Source organism: Ipomoea nil, unplaced genomic scaffold (genome assembly GCF_001879475.1).
Source record: "Ipomoea nil cultivar Tokyo-kokei standard unplaced genomic scaffold, Asagao_1.1 scaffold0261, whole genome shotgun sequence".
NCBI lineage: Eukaryota > Viridiplantae > Streptophyta > Magnoliopsida > Solanales > Convolvulaceae > Ipomoea > Ipomoea nil.
The window spans coordinates 167,447-182,400 of record NW_017616689.1 but is presented as its reverse complement, the minus strand read 5'-3'; the positions used below and the strand labels follow the sequence as shown (position 1 = coordinate 182,400).

Here is a 14,954-nt window from a genome sequence, read left to right as displayed (position 1 = left end):
TCTGAAAATTAAATGTAATGGATGTTCTATGATTTATTATTGTGGAATAAAATAATATTTGCATTATAATTATATTTTATATTAAAATATTTAAAGTTATAATACAAAGTCTTAATTTATGAAAAAAAAAAAAACAAATTATGTTAGTAAAGAAATAAAACTTGGTGCAGAATTTTGTGTATTGAGTTGCAGATAGAAAAAATTTGGTGTAAGAATATACTGAGAATATTAATTCTGGTGTAAAATCTGTTGCAGAATTTGGATTAGGGCCGATTATGAGAAAACATTTTATATATGGTTTTATTGGGTTCGGGTTATGGGTTGCATTATTGGGTTAGTATTGAGCTTGATTATTTAGAAGAAAAAAAAAAAACTGAACGAAATAAAGTTGGGTCATTTGTCATGCCATTGAGAAATACCGATCACTCATTGAGAATATGTAATGGTACAAGGCTTATTGTTAGTGTTACAAGGTTGGTCGATCATGTTTTGGAAGCTCAAATCATGTGTGGATCGAATATTAATGCAGGAACAAATGTTTTAATTCCTTGAATGTCGTTAACACATTCTGATTCAAGATTAAATTTCAAGTTCCAAAGAAAGCAATTCCCTTTGATGCTATCATATGCGCTATGCCATGACAATAAATAAAAGTCAAGGGCAAACATTATCACACGTGGGTTTGTTTTTGAGAAAGCATGTCTTTAATCATGGTCAAATGTATGTAGCAGTATCATTTCTAAGTAATCCTAGGTGATTAGAAATTTTGATATGGGGGATAATGTACCATTTGTAAGTACAATTAAAAATGTCGTATACAAAGAAGTTTTTCAATAATGTGTAATACACTTACAATTATAGTCTCTTTTTTTTTTTTATCACTACTGTTAATCTTACTACTATATCATATATCCGTGCACGGGTGCAACTACTAGTATTCTAAAACGATGAAAATGTATATGCATGGGCGGCCGGGCGGGGTGGTGACATATATATGTCAGTGGAGCAAATTACACTTTTGGTCCTGTGACTATTAGGGGTGTGTTAATTTGAGTACGTGACTTTTAAAACTAACAATTTAGTCCTTTAACTATCATTTTTTTAGCAGATTTGGTCCTCCAGGTCAAATTGCCGGTGGAATTTGGCCGGAAAGACGTTCGAATTTTTAAATCAAACGCTATTTTTTTTACAATTAAAAAGACCGAATTACCCCCACTAATATTTGATTTAAAAATTCGAATGTCTTTCTGGCCAAATTCCACCGGCAATTTGGCCAGGAGGACCAAATCTGCTAAAAAAATGATAGTTAAAGGACTAAATTGTTAGTTTTAAAAGTCACGTACCCAAATTAACACACCCCTAATAGTCACAGGACCAAAAGTGTAATTTGCTCTATGTCAGTGCTAAGCTACTGGCGATAATAGGAGCCATGGGGATCGCCTGACCAGCCCACGGTCTGTATTTGCAGCTGAAGCTGGTTAAAACTATTTTGCATGCCCTTGCCCATACACCCAATAAGCTTGCACATCATGCGATACGGCTTCCCGATCCACCACGGAGTCCATAAGACCGTCTTTAAGGAGGCAATAAAGAAGCGTGCACAATAGGTAATGCCAAACAGCCCCAAAGAAATATACATTAACACCGAGGCCGTGGTCTTGTGCTCCTCCCCGCCCGGTTACGTGCAGCATGATGAGGAAGCTGACGGACATGAAATACAGAGCCAAGTGTAGGAAAACGCTGTACAGAACAAAGGGGAGCACAAATAGCATCACCCCTAAGGCGAGATTGAAGGCCAATGTGTTCATAGTTACAAACAGAGTGAAATGATGCTCGTACTTTTTGTGGACATTATTGGTGCTTGGAGATGGAGATGGAGATGGGGTCAACATAATCTTAGAATCGGTGCTGTGTAAGACGGCGGCGGGGGGCGTGAGAGTTGCTTGGTAGACGGCGGTGGCTACCAGCACCGCCACCACTAGCACCACGTTCCAAATCATCATTGACATGCCTTCGTGGACGTGTGCGGAGTAACGGATGAGCTTTTGCATGGGTGTCTCCGATGACAGGAAGAATTTGAGGCGATTTATTCCCTCCTTTCCCTTTGCGTTGGCTATTATTTCTTTACTGTTCTCTCTGATTTTTTTGAATGCTTTTCGGATTATTTTTGGCCTCTCTACACCTGACTCTGCAGACTAAATAAATAAAGATGTATTAGATCAAGCACGCCAACAACTAACTAAATTAAAGCTACTAGGGAATGCCCAACTTTATTTCCTCGTAACAAATTTTGAGGGCCAGGGTGCGGAAGGGCCTAACAATTCCCTAGTCACCAATGGCTGGACTTTGCTTAGCTATTACCAATTTATATTGTGGACTAGGGTCCACATAGCATTATGGACTCAGATCAAAACGACGTCGTTTTGATACAGTAGTTTCTCATTTCTCATGTTTCAACACAACTTTTTATTCTATGTACAAATTCAATATCTCGAGATACAGAATTTCATAACACGAGACACAAAAAATCATAAGACATATACACATGTTATATATATATTTACTTATTCTCAAATCTTATTTATGTAGATAATATATGTCCTATAGGCACATAATTTCATAATACAGACATAAATTCGTAAAATAAGACACACAATATGTTGTGGGTTACACAACTACTAATCTATTTCAGGTATAGAACCCGTACACTTAAGGTACAGAATCTATACACTTAAGTTACATAATTGTATAACATGAGATATAGAAACGCATGGCATAACACAAGACACATACACATGTTTTATATTTACTTTAGTTCATGTACATAATCAATATTCTTGAGATATATAATTGCATAACATAAGACACAAAAACGTATAACACAAGACACAAAAGCGCATGTTATATTTACTTTATTTCAAGTACAGAATCCATACACTTAAGGTACATAATTTCATAACAAAAGACACAGAAACACATAACACAAGACACATACACATGCTTTACAGTATATAAAAAACATATAACGCGAAATGAACAACAAACAGTCACTGTCAAAATTAAAATTCAAAACTACGTCGTTTAGGACTAGGGTCCATAGTGGACCTCAGTATAACAATTACAATATAGTTCCCCAACACCGACCAAGTCTTAAACCCTCGCTCCCAGCACTTGCTAGCAGTCTTAACTGGACAGTTTTTACTCTGGCTCTGATATGATCCAAGCGCTTACCACCAAAAACTATAACTAATAGCAAAAGTAAAACTTTATTTCCTTATAACACCATTACATTTTCAAGAGGAGGTGCTGGACTCGGTCATCTACTGACCTCTGTCCAATCATACTTTAGCCACCAATGGGTGGAATTGACCGGTTACTAGGCTCCGCCCAACAAGATGAAATTAATATAAGCTAAGCTAAAAACACACACATATCCCTGCAGTAGAGAAGTGTGTATAAATGGCGTATGATGATGCCTCATCAGGAAAGTTAATGGAGTGTTGTGCAGCCAGAAGAAGTGCAGTGTTGCCGTTGATATCTTCCATGTATAAAAGATTGATGTTACCAGTCCTCCAAAGCCAACCAAACATCACTCCGAAAGCGTCAAAACTCCTTGACTCAATTGCCACATGCATTGGGGTTTTGCAATCAACCGTGACATCCTTAACAGCTTCAGGGCACGCCGTGAGGAAATCAATCAACAGCTCCAGTTTCTTGGCGTCATCATCGTTACTCACGGAGACCAAGTAGTGCATCGGCGTCATCTTTCCCCTGCCGCCCACCCGAACCAGCCCGCTGTCCAGTTTTACCATATGGCCAGCGGTTTTGAGGTGGCCATTTTGGAGGGCCATGTGTAAGGGGCTTAGGCCTTCGCTGTTGAATTTCTTGCAAAAAGATGGCATTATGGCCATGGTTTCCACGGCGAAAAGGGTGTTGCCATTTGCTGCGGCCACGTGCAGTGGGGTATCCACGAATGGGATATCATTGATTTTCTTTAGGATCTCTGGGTCGTCTTGGATTGATTTGTATAGGGCAGTGACGTTATTTTCTTTAGCCGCCGCTGTTAACACGTCCCAATGGGATTGGGAGGGGGAGGACATTATATCGTTAGGTTACTGTTTCTTGTTGAGTTGACTAAATACTACAATATAATATCATATACAGAAACTCTTAGAATCAAATGTTTTTATATTACGCAAACATGTACGTTACGTTCTTCAAAAATTGGAATATTGTAGTTGCTTAGAGATGTATGCTTGATTTTGGGTGGACACATGCCTATCATTAGTAAATAGCCTTATGAAAAAAGTTCATCTATGTTTGCTTTTTACTTTTGCTTTGCTTGCTTGTTTGGTTCATTAATACCATTATTGTATTTCTAGTCTTTATGAAAAAAATACATTCTTTTTATATAAACCGCATGCTATGCTTATGCTATTAGTTCACGGCAAATTATTGTGTGCACCATGGTCCACAAAATGTTATTGTGGACCATGGTCCACACAATGTTATTGTGGACCATAACAAAAAGTACATTTTTAATATACTAAATGTACATTATTTTTGTACTAAATGTACATTATAAAATATAATGTACACTCAGAGCAAAAATAATGTACAATCCCTGAATAGTGAATACAATGTACATTATTTTTGTATTGAATGTACATTATTTTATACTGAATGTACATTATTTTATAATAGACAAAATATGGTCCACACAATAATGATTGTTAGTTCACTAACTATTCTTTTATCGCATATATTCCGATCCAATGATTCATTCAAGACTTCAATTAAAAAGTAAAACATGATATGATGGTGGAACATTGGAAAGGTAGTTGGGCTGGAGGTTAATAAAAGGCCAAATTAAGCAATAATTGATACGTGGCTATGGAAATCGTTGGATGGAGGTTAATGAAGGGTAAGTCTAGCACCTTACTTCTTGAAAATGTGGCAGTTTATAAAGAAATAAAGTTATGCCTTCAATGTGAGCTTAGTTTTTGACGTTTGATTATCTAACAAGTGATATCAGAATCAGATCACAGATTTGAGATGCGGTTAAGACTGACAGGTGCTGGGAGGGGTAAACATTTGATCCTAAGTCCTAACACAATCAAAGAAACATATATACATGCAATGTAACAGAAGCATGAATAAATTTTTAATTAAATTTAAGTTCAAAACAACGATTGGTGCTTTACCTTTATTGTTAGAAATTTCTTTAAGAAAAAATCTTCTCTCTAAAAAACTCTCTCTAACGGCTCTAGGTTTTCCGGTTCTTTTTTTTTTTGGTAAGTTTTCGCACCTTGCCTTAGCCATGGAGGCCAAGGAAGCGCCTCCGCCGGCAGCTGCCGGTGACCGGTCGGGTACTATGGATGGAGGAACGAGGGTACGCGAGCGGTTTAGACCCACGTTACGTTCCTTTGCGGAAGCTACTGCCGACCATCCTTCCTTTAAAACGGAAGTCCCGGGAACGGAAGATGAGGAAAACTGGTTCGAGGAGGAGATTGTTATCACAGAAGATAGTCCCCACGTCCCTAGGGAGGGGGAAGAAGGAATCCAGTGGTCAAGTTCTCCAAGGCTCTCAGGGCCGATCTTATAAAACCATGGAGAAACGCACTGCTTGTGAAGTTCTTGGGCAAAACGGTGAGCCGTGCGCTGTTCCAACAACGCATGACACGGTTGTGGAATCCCCAGGGGAAGATGGAATGTATCGACTTAGGATTGGGATGGTTTATCATCCGATTCCAGTTAAAAGTTGACTGTTTTCATGTGTTGCTTGATGGACCTTGGAAACTCTTCGATCAGTATGTGGTTGCGCAGCGTTGGAAACCTAACTTCGACCCTAGTAATGAAAGGCTCGAACGGCTGGCGGTTTAGATTCGAATTTCGGGGCTCCCGGTCGAATTCTTCCGGGAGGACGCTGTCAAGGAAATCCTCAGACAAGTGGGCTCGCCGTTGAAGCTTGATCAACTGACAACAGGGGTGGATCGGGGCAGATTCGCAAGGGCGGCTGTGGAAGTCGACCTTTCTAAACCCCTCGTTGCGGTCGTGCGAGTGGAGGATCGGCTGCAGAGGGTTGAGTTTGAAGGCCTCCATGCGATATGCTTCGGCTGTGGGGAGGTGGGGCACATATCTGAGTCTTTTCCTAAAATACAGGTGAACGAAGAAGGTGCAGTTCCGACTTCAGTTCCCCAGTCGGGGGATGGTAGCCATGAGGCCATGCACGTTGAGGAGACCGTCATCACGCCTACCAAACCAGTGGAACGACATGGTGCTTGGATGATTGTCGCCCGTAAAAACAAGGCCAAAGAGAACCACAAACCCAAGGCCAAATCTAATAGTAAAGCGGCTAGCAAGCAACCAGCTCAGAGAAAGCCGGCGGATCAGCAAGTCGCCCGCAACACGCACGGGCTTGGTAGCAAAAATAAAAACCAAACTCCCAATAGGCAACAGGGGAACAGCTTTGGTGCCTTGAGGAATCTGGGTGAAGGTGTTGAATCGACTCAAGCCCACAATGGGACTGATCGTTCACCACCAACGAATCAGAAAGGTAAAGGTAAGCAATCTCCTTCCCTTGAAAATGTGTTTTCTTTCATGCAGGCGAAGCAGAACATGGTTGACTACGATGCGAACTCCCATGATCCCAGCAATCGCTCCCGCGAGTTCTCCCATTCTGTTCGTGGGGGGTCTCAGGCTGGGGGGCGTGGCCGGAGTTGGGGTAGAGGTCGTGGTGGACGTAGTTCGGCTGGAGAGTCGCATGAGACTTCGCATGGTGGTTTTCGGTGGTCGGACCACTTAGCGGCAGGGGGAGTGTTCCAGTTTGGAGGACTCGGGGTTGGTTCGGGCTTCTCAAGTTCTCGACCCCCCGAGTTTGATATGGGGGCTAGTGGCTCTGGTTGTACGCAAGGGGAAGGCGGTCATCAAACTTCCCCTCTTGCTAACAGTAATCAATGAAGATTGCTTCTTGGAATTGCAGGGGCATTGGCAACATGTCCGTGAGGAAACATGTCAAGTTGCTTCTCAATATGACAAAGGCTGATGTTCTCTACCTCCTGGAGCTGCGTACCAACAAGATTGGTGCAATGGTTGGTATGGTTAATAATTTAGGTTTTTCTAAACATTTTCTTGTTGAGACGAATGGTTTTGCAGGTGGTCTTCTCCTGCTTTGGAAGCATGGTCAGATGAATATTGACATCATTGGCCAGTCCTCCCAAGCAATTCATGCTAGTGTGAAGGACGGGTTAACGGAATGCTTGATCACTTTCGCGTATGTCAGACCCAACGTTTTGGCAAAAACCCGTTTTTGGGAGGATTGCAAAGCGTTCAATAGTTCTACTCAAAGTCATTGGGTTCTGCTTGGGGATCTTAATGATATAGCCTCGGCAGAAGAACAATGGGGTAGTGAGGCTGTGAGTCAAAATGCCCTGCAACGGTTCTGTGATGCTTACAACAGCTGTGGGCTCTTTGATATGGGAGCTTCTGGTTCTAGGTTCACGTGGTGTAGGCAGGCAGGGAACCGTGTGGTGTAGATGCGCTAGCTTGACAGAGTGCTCTGGAATTTTGATGCACAGTCCCTTTTTCCCGGAATCAAAAACGGTGGTCCTCCCCAGGCTTCACTCCGATCATCACCCTATTTTGTTTATCAGTGATGCGGGGGACCCCCCACCTAGCAGTGCGCGTCCTTTCCGTTTTGAGGCGGCCTGGCTTGGGAGGGAGGATTATAAATTAATTTGGTCAAACATGGCAACTTTGGGTGATTCCAACATTGAAACCTTTATTGCGGGGGTGATTGATAAAAGTAAGTCTTGGAACAGTACCAGCTTTGGTAATATTTTTCAACGTAAAAGGATCTCGGAAGGTCGTATTAAAGGGATCCAACAAGCTCCCAATTATCAAACCTCTGCGGAGCTTCAAGCTTTGGAGAGGCGGCTTGTCAAGGATCTTAACGAGGTGCTCGATCAAGAAGAGGCACTCTGGTTCCAAAAATCTAGGATGAGTTGGATTAAGGATGGGGATAGAAACACCAGATTCTATCATAACTACGCCCTCATCAGAAGAAACAAGAGCCGTGTCAGATTCCTGAAGCTTGGTGGCAATTGGACGGCGGACTCCACGGCCATTTCCATGCATATTACTAATTTCTTTACCACTCTTTTTAGTAATGCTAATCTTGCAGGTGTTTCTGGGATTGCCCCCGTTGATGCTGCCTGAAAGATCTCTTCGGCTCAGGCGCGCAGTATTGTTCGCAAGGCTACGCTGGATGAAGTCAAACAGGCGATCTTCGGTATGAAAAGGTTTGGGAGCTCGGGTTCGGATGGTATTCCAGCGGCTTTCTTTCAACATTATTGGGAGGCTGCGGGGGCGACGCTTACTTCCATGGTTAATCAGGCCTTAGACACGGGGACCGTGCTGAAATCTCTTCTACAGGCTTTTATCACCCTCATTCCGAAGAAGGAATCACCGGAGTCGGCTGCTGACTTCAGGCCTATCTCTCTTCTTAATGTTGCCTTTAAAGCGATTTCTAAAGTCTTGGTTAACAAGTTAAGACCTATTATGTGCAAGCTGATTGGGCCTCATCAAAATAGCTTCCTCCCGGGGCGGTCTACCCTTGACAATGTGATTCTGACTCAGGAAATTATTCACACTATGCTTAGAAAGCGGGGTCGTAAAGGGTACATGGTAGTCAAGGTGGACCTTCAAAAAGCTTATGATAGTGTTGATTGGGGTTTCCTTGAAGACACTCTCCTTCAGTTTGGCTTTCCTAGATTATTTATTAATTTGGTCTTGTTTTCCCTCAAAGAAAGTAGTATATCCATGCTATGGAATGGTGGCCCTCTTTCACCTTTTTCTCCCGGTAGGGGTCTTCGCCAGGGGGACCCGCTAGCCCCATACCTTTTCAACTTAGTTATGGAAAGGCTCGCTTATGATATTCAGCGGCAGGTTTCCTTGAGGGCCTGGAAGCCAATCTCAATTGCTAAAGGTGGGATTGGGATCTCCCATCTTTTCTTTGCCGATGATCTCATGTTGTTCAGTGAAGCCACGGAGCATCAGGCTAGAGTGATGATGGACTGCCTTGACAAGCTTGGGAAAGCCCCGGGCTTAAAGGTAAATCCATCTAAATCCCAAATCTTTTGTTCTCCTAACACTGGTACAGGTTCGAAACAAAGTATAGCGGCTGTCACGGGGATCAATATCACGCCCAATCTTAGTTCCTACTTGGGGATCCCGATCCTGCAGAAATGCGTCTCTAAGGACATGTTTGACTCCGTGTTAAGCAAGATGAGAGCCAAATTGAGCACTTGGAAAGCCAATTCTCTCAGCATGGCTGGAAGGAGAGTCCTGGTTCAAGCATCACTGGCCACCGTCCCGTCCTATGTCATGCAATCCATGGCATTACCGGTAAGTACTTGCAATAGTATTGATAAAATTTGCAGGAACTTTTTATAGGGCCATTCCGAGGACTCGCGTAAGATTCACACTGTCAATTGGGAGGATATTTGTAAGCCAAAATCCATGGGAGGGCTCAGCCTGCAACATGCCCGGGATTTCAACGCTGCTTTCTTAACTAAACTAGCTTGGCAAACGCTGACATGCCCGGATAAGCTTTGGGTTCAAGCTATGCGCGACAAGTACGTAAAGAATGGGAATTTCTTAAGCATGCCGCATCGCCTAACGTGTCGTGGGGTTGGAGGAGTATTCTAAAAGGTAAAGACATTTTAGCTAAGGGGACTAAATGGAAGGTTGGTACAGGTAATAATCTGAATATTTGGAGAGACTGGTGGGTGGGAGACAAACCACTCAAAGAGCTCCCGGGCATCAGTATACCCCCAACGATGGAGCATTTACAGGTGAGTCACCTTATTACACACGAAAAGTCGTGGGACTTAGCCATTCTTGAGGGTATCGTTCCGGCTGATACGATTGACGCCATACGTGGAATCCCTATTGCCCGGGAAAACATGCAAGACGATGCTCTTTCGTGGCCTTATTCAGGTACGGGTCTCTTCTCCGTTAGGTCCGCCTTTGATTTTATTGACGAGGAGGGTGATAACAGCTGGCTTTGGCGTATTAAGTGCACTGAAAAAATCAAATTGTTCCTTTGGAAGATCATTAACAATGGGTTGCTCGTCAACATGGAAAGGAGGAAGCGGCGACTGACTAGCGATGGTGGCTGTCCGAGATGTGGAGACAATGAGGAGTCCCTTAACCATTTATTCAGACGCTGCGACTTTGCCCAAAAGTGCTGGACTGCATGTCAACCGCCGGGGATCTTCAATGCGGTGTCCTTTTCCCCCATTTGTCGCTGGGTTAAACAGAATTGCAGCAGTAACAGTTCAAGTCACGATCAAGAGGGCTGGTCCATGCGCTTCCCCCTCATGCTTTGGAACCTCTGGAAAAGCTCGGAATGATTTAGTCTTCCAAGATCGAGACATTCAGCTTGGAGGAGTGGTCTGTAAAGCTCAACGTGATTTTGAGGAAGCTAGAAGGTTCCTGTCTCAGCATCTCAGTCTGATGCTTGGTAAACAATTGTGGGTACAGTGGAAGCCGCCTGCTATTGGGTTGCTAAAGCTCAACACAGATGGATCGAGGAGGGCTCCGTCAGGTATGGCCAGCGCTGGAGGATTGATCAGAGACCATGCTGGCGCCTGGGTGGTGGGTTTCGTGACTAAGATTGGGATCACGACAAGCTTCATAGCGGAATTATGGGGCCTCAGGGAAGGTCTTACCATTGCCAGAAACAAAGGGTTCCTCAGGATTGTCGTTGAAAGTGACTCAGAAGCTATGATCAATGCTATTCAACGCGATGGTGACTCACGGCCTGAAGCGAGCACGCTCATCTCGGACTGTAGGGCCATTATGAAGCAACTCCAAGTTCAGGAGTTCACGTATATTCTTCGCGAAGGGAACCAGTGTGCAGATTTTTTTGCCAACATGGGTCATAATGGCGCCTGGGGTACCTCAATCTTGGATAGTCCGCCGATCAGCATTGCGCCCCTCTTGGACAAAGATGCTGGGAACGGAGCCGTTAGAAGAATCTATTAATCCCGGGACCGCTTAGGTCCCTCTTTCTCACCAAAAAAAAAAAAAAAAAGAAATTTCTTTAAAACTAATTCACTTGAAGCGAATATGACCTATTTGCATGTTTGGTTCACTCAAATTGCATTGCATGTTTATTTTAACTCTTTGTTATTATCGTGTTCAATTGCATATATGCTAATACATGTATGGTAGTTAATGTATACTTGTCGAACTAGTTTTATTATATCTGTTAACTAATAAACTCTTGATCAATATAATTATATATCATGTGAACCATTCCTATTATGTGAACATGTGAACCCTACACATTGTTGAGATGTGAGATTGGACGGTTAAGATCTGAGGAGTGGTACATCCGGTGCAATTGTGCATTGGTTCACTGATGTATATTTACCAGGTCAAACATTATACACCACATACAAGATCGACCAAGATCAACGGTGCATAATGGTACATAGGTTCACATAATAGCATTGGTTCGCAATTGAAACTAAATAAAAAAGTTTCTACAGGTAAAAAATGCGCACAAAATCCAACCGTAGCTAGATGCATTCCAAAATCAACAGCCAAGATTCAATATTAATTAAAAAACGCGCAGGTAGCATATTTGTAATTTTGAGTAAGTAGGTTAGATTGTCTTTTGTATTCGAGTACACAATTTTCTTCTTCGAGTGCACAATTTTCCTTCTTCAAGTGCATATTTCTCTTCTTCGACTGCATCGGTTTTGCTTCAGTACTTAGTTTCTCCTTTGAGTGCACATCTTTGTGCCTTTGAGTGCAAACATTTGGCCTTCCAAGTGCATATTTGGTAGCCTTCAAGTGCATGTTTTGTAGCCTTCAAGTGCATATATGTTTTCATTTCTAAGAGTACACAATTAATTTTCGTCTAATTTTTCATTTTAGTATCTTTTCTTTCCATTGCCTTCTAGTGATCTTCCCTATGCTTTCAAGTATTCAGTTTCATGCCTACAATTGCATATGTGTCTTACTATTGTGTTAAAAAAAAATAAAATAATACTTAGCATTTCATTGAACCATTTTTTTTCTTAAAATGCATGATTTTAGCCTTCAAGTGCACGCTTTGTAGCCTTCAAGTGCATGATTTTCTTTCTAAGAGTGCACAATTAATTTCCTTCGAAATTTTTCTTTTAGTGTCATTATATATATATATATATATATATATATATATATATATATATATATATATATATATATATATCCCTTGCCTTCTAGTGATCCTCTTTATGCCTTAGCTTCAAGTGCTCAATTTAGTGCCTACAAGTGAATGCGTGTCTTACTATTGTGTAAAAAAAATTTTAAAAAAATACTTAGCATTCAAGTGAACCTTGTTTTTCCTTCGGTGCAAATTTTTTTGCCTTCAAGTGCACATTTTTATGCCTTCAAGTGCACAATTCTGGACATTATTTGTTATATCTTATGCATTCTTTTCAATAACAAATAACTAAATATCTAATGAAACTTGTGAAATTTACAAACGATTTGTATGCATAATTGGTTTAATAACACATAAATTGAATAACCTCCCTTTTCGATACCATATATTGCCTCAATTGCACATCTATTTGCCTTCGAGTGCAATTTTTTTGCCTTCAAGTACACATTTTTATACCTTCAAGTGCATGGTTTTGAATTTTCAAGTGCACATTTCGTATACAATCGATTTTGAGTCATTAATCATAGTGCAAATCCTATCTCACCGCATTTTCGCACCGGAAGTCTTGTTCGCACCTGATCCTAAACATATATATATATATATATATATATATATATATATATAGAAAAACCATTCAAGTGTGAAACTGTGAATATTGTGTGAACGTGTGCACTTGTTTGAGCCGTCAATTTCGTATGATCAATGGTCGCGGGTGATGGTGCATGGGACCCTGTGCACCGCGTTTGAGGGGATGCATCTTCGCTAGTGACAATTGTGGGGGCGTTTTTGAAATTTTATTGTTTCAGTCGCAATGGGGCGTAACTAGGTGAGAAGAGTTCTAATCGGGGTTCCTCAAAGAATTCTAATTGGGGTTTATCACCTTCACGCTTTCTCGTCACCTTCATGCTTTCTCGTCGGTCGTCTGTGATCCTCTCGCGGTTGCCGGTTCATTGTCGATAGCTCATGGCTCGTCCCAGTGGATATCGCCGGTTGAATAGGGGTAGGTCTGGGCGTCCGTTTACGCCGGCGACGCCGCCGACTAATGGGTCGCACAGGGTTGCAGTGTGGACTCGGGTTTTCAAGCAGCGGTCAGGCGGACGACTTTCGCAATCGACGGCTCAAGGGATCTTTGATCGTCCGGCGTCCGGGGTAGCGTCCAGGGTCGCTGCAAGGAGACGGTCGGTGCAACGGACGGCGCAATTGGGTTAGTCCCGGTTCCTTTGCGTTTGATTTATTCTTATCTTTTTTCCTTTTTTTTTTGGTCGTTGGGGCCGAGATTTTGGGTGGGGGCACTGAATGGCAGTGTGTTTGTATGCTGCTGGGTTTAAGCTATGTACGAATGGATGCCTTCACTGTGATTGCTGATTGAATTTCGGTGTGTGAAAAATTTCCACGGTGCGGGGGGTGATTGTGAATAATTTTCCTAGTCATGCTATGTGGCTCATGAGTTTGTGATCTTTCGATGCTTAGAGTGTACAATTAGTTGACTGTACAGTAGGAGTATGTATGTATGTATATTTATGTGCAAATCAATTTAGGAGTACAGGAATTAATTTGCACTAAGGGAATTGGAAACTGACGCAGTTTCATCCCGACCAATTCCGAGGGCGGTGAACAGAGATTAGGTCCGACGGTTGTGCGGCAGTTTCCAATTTATCCACATGGGTGCAACTTCCAATTCCTGCGCAAATTTGGTTAAATAGCAGAACATTCTGGGTTTTTTCCTTTATAATATATAAATTTGTTCTCTGTCGTTGTGGTAGGCAAGCCCTTAAATTCAAGTTAGTGATTTTGTGTTGCAATATATATAATACTACCTCCGTCCCATTTTGTTTGTCTGGTTCGGTTAACGAGGCTTGACTGAAGCTATTTTTACTTCAATTTTTCATAATATTAAATTTATTTTTAGTATATAAAATTTATATATTTAGAAACTACATTAAAAGTACTATTAAACATAAAAAATCAAATTTAAAAATAATTAAAAATTACTAAAGAAAATAAGCAATGAAGGAAGAGTTGGATTGACCAATGAATAGTAAACAGGACAGGCAAAATGGGACAGAGGGAGTACTAATTACAATGCTCAAAGCTTAAGTTTGGTGTTAATTGCAATTAGTTAAGTTGTTGATTTTGCCTGCCAATCTTTGTTGATTTCAATGTTTTGCTAATTAGTTTGTTCTATGAACATGAGAATTTTACCAGGGATATTTGGTATCAAGCAATTTAACATATGTTTTATCTAATTAATGAGGGAATTAATTGTTCTAATGTAGCTTCTATTTTCGTTTCGTGGTTAATTTATTGGGTTTTTCTGCCTTTATGTTAGCTTGCATCTCCATTCAGTTTAAACCATGTTGATTGTCGTTTAGTTTAATCTATTCGTTATTATGCTTTCTGGTTTAATTTTGTTTTTTTTTTAACTTATTGTGTTTAATTGATCGTTATCTTTGGCATTTGGTTCTCGCATTTTAAATTATTTAAGTTATTTATTTACTATATAGAACTTAAATGCTGTCTGGTGCTCACCTGTCCCTTTTGCTTTGTCTCAGGTCCGGATGCACAACATGTGGTCCGAGTAAGGGATGACGGAAGTGAGTTTGGTGAGGATTTCTACACCCCGCCACGGGTCCTCGAGGATGTGGGGTATGAAGGGTCTATGCGTGATGTGCATGGACACGCGGACTGCCGGTTTCCCCTAATCAACACACGGGGGATGCCCAAGGAACTTGTG

At 41.5% G+C, this 14,954-nt stretch overlaps 2 protein-coding genes across 2 annotated transcripts; one reads left to right on the top strand and one right to left on the bottom strand.

The window, feature by feature from the left end:
• Nucleotides 1–1,484: 1,484 nt before the first annotated feature.
• LOC109147446 lies at nucleotides 1,485–4,100 on the bottom strand. The gene is made up of 3 exons (XM_019295107.1): nucleotides 3,431–4,100; nucleotides 3,145–3,246; nucleotides 1,485–2,188 (listed from the first exon to the last, which is right to left on the bottom strand). Exons 1-3 carry the CDS (start codon nucleotides 4,098–4,100, stop codon nucleotides 1,485–1,487), a joined length of 1,476 nt encoding a protein of 491 aa, XP_019150652.1.
• Nucleotides 4,101–6,956: 2,856 nt separating this feature from the next.
• Nucleotides 6,957–7,535, top strand: LOC109147437. The gene has a single exon (XM_019295098.1). The coding sequence runs from the start codon at nucleotides 6,957–6,959 to the stop codon at nucleotides 7,533–7,535; it is 579 nt and encodes a 192-aa protein (XP_019150643.1).
• Nucleotides 7,536–14,954: the final 7,419 nt, after the last annotated feature.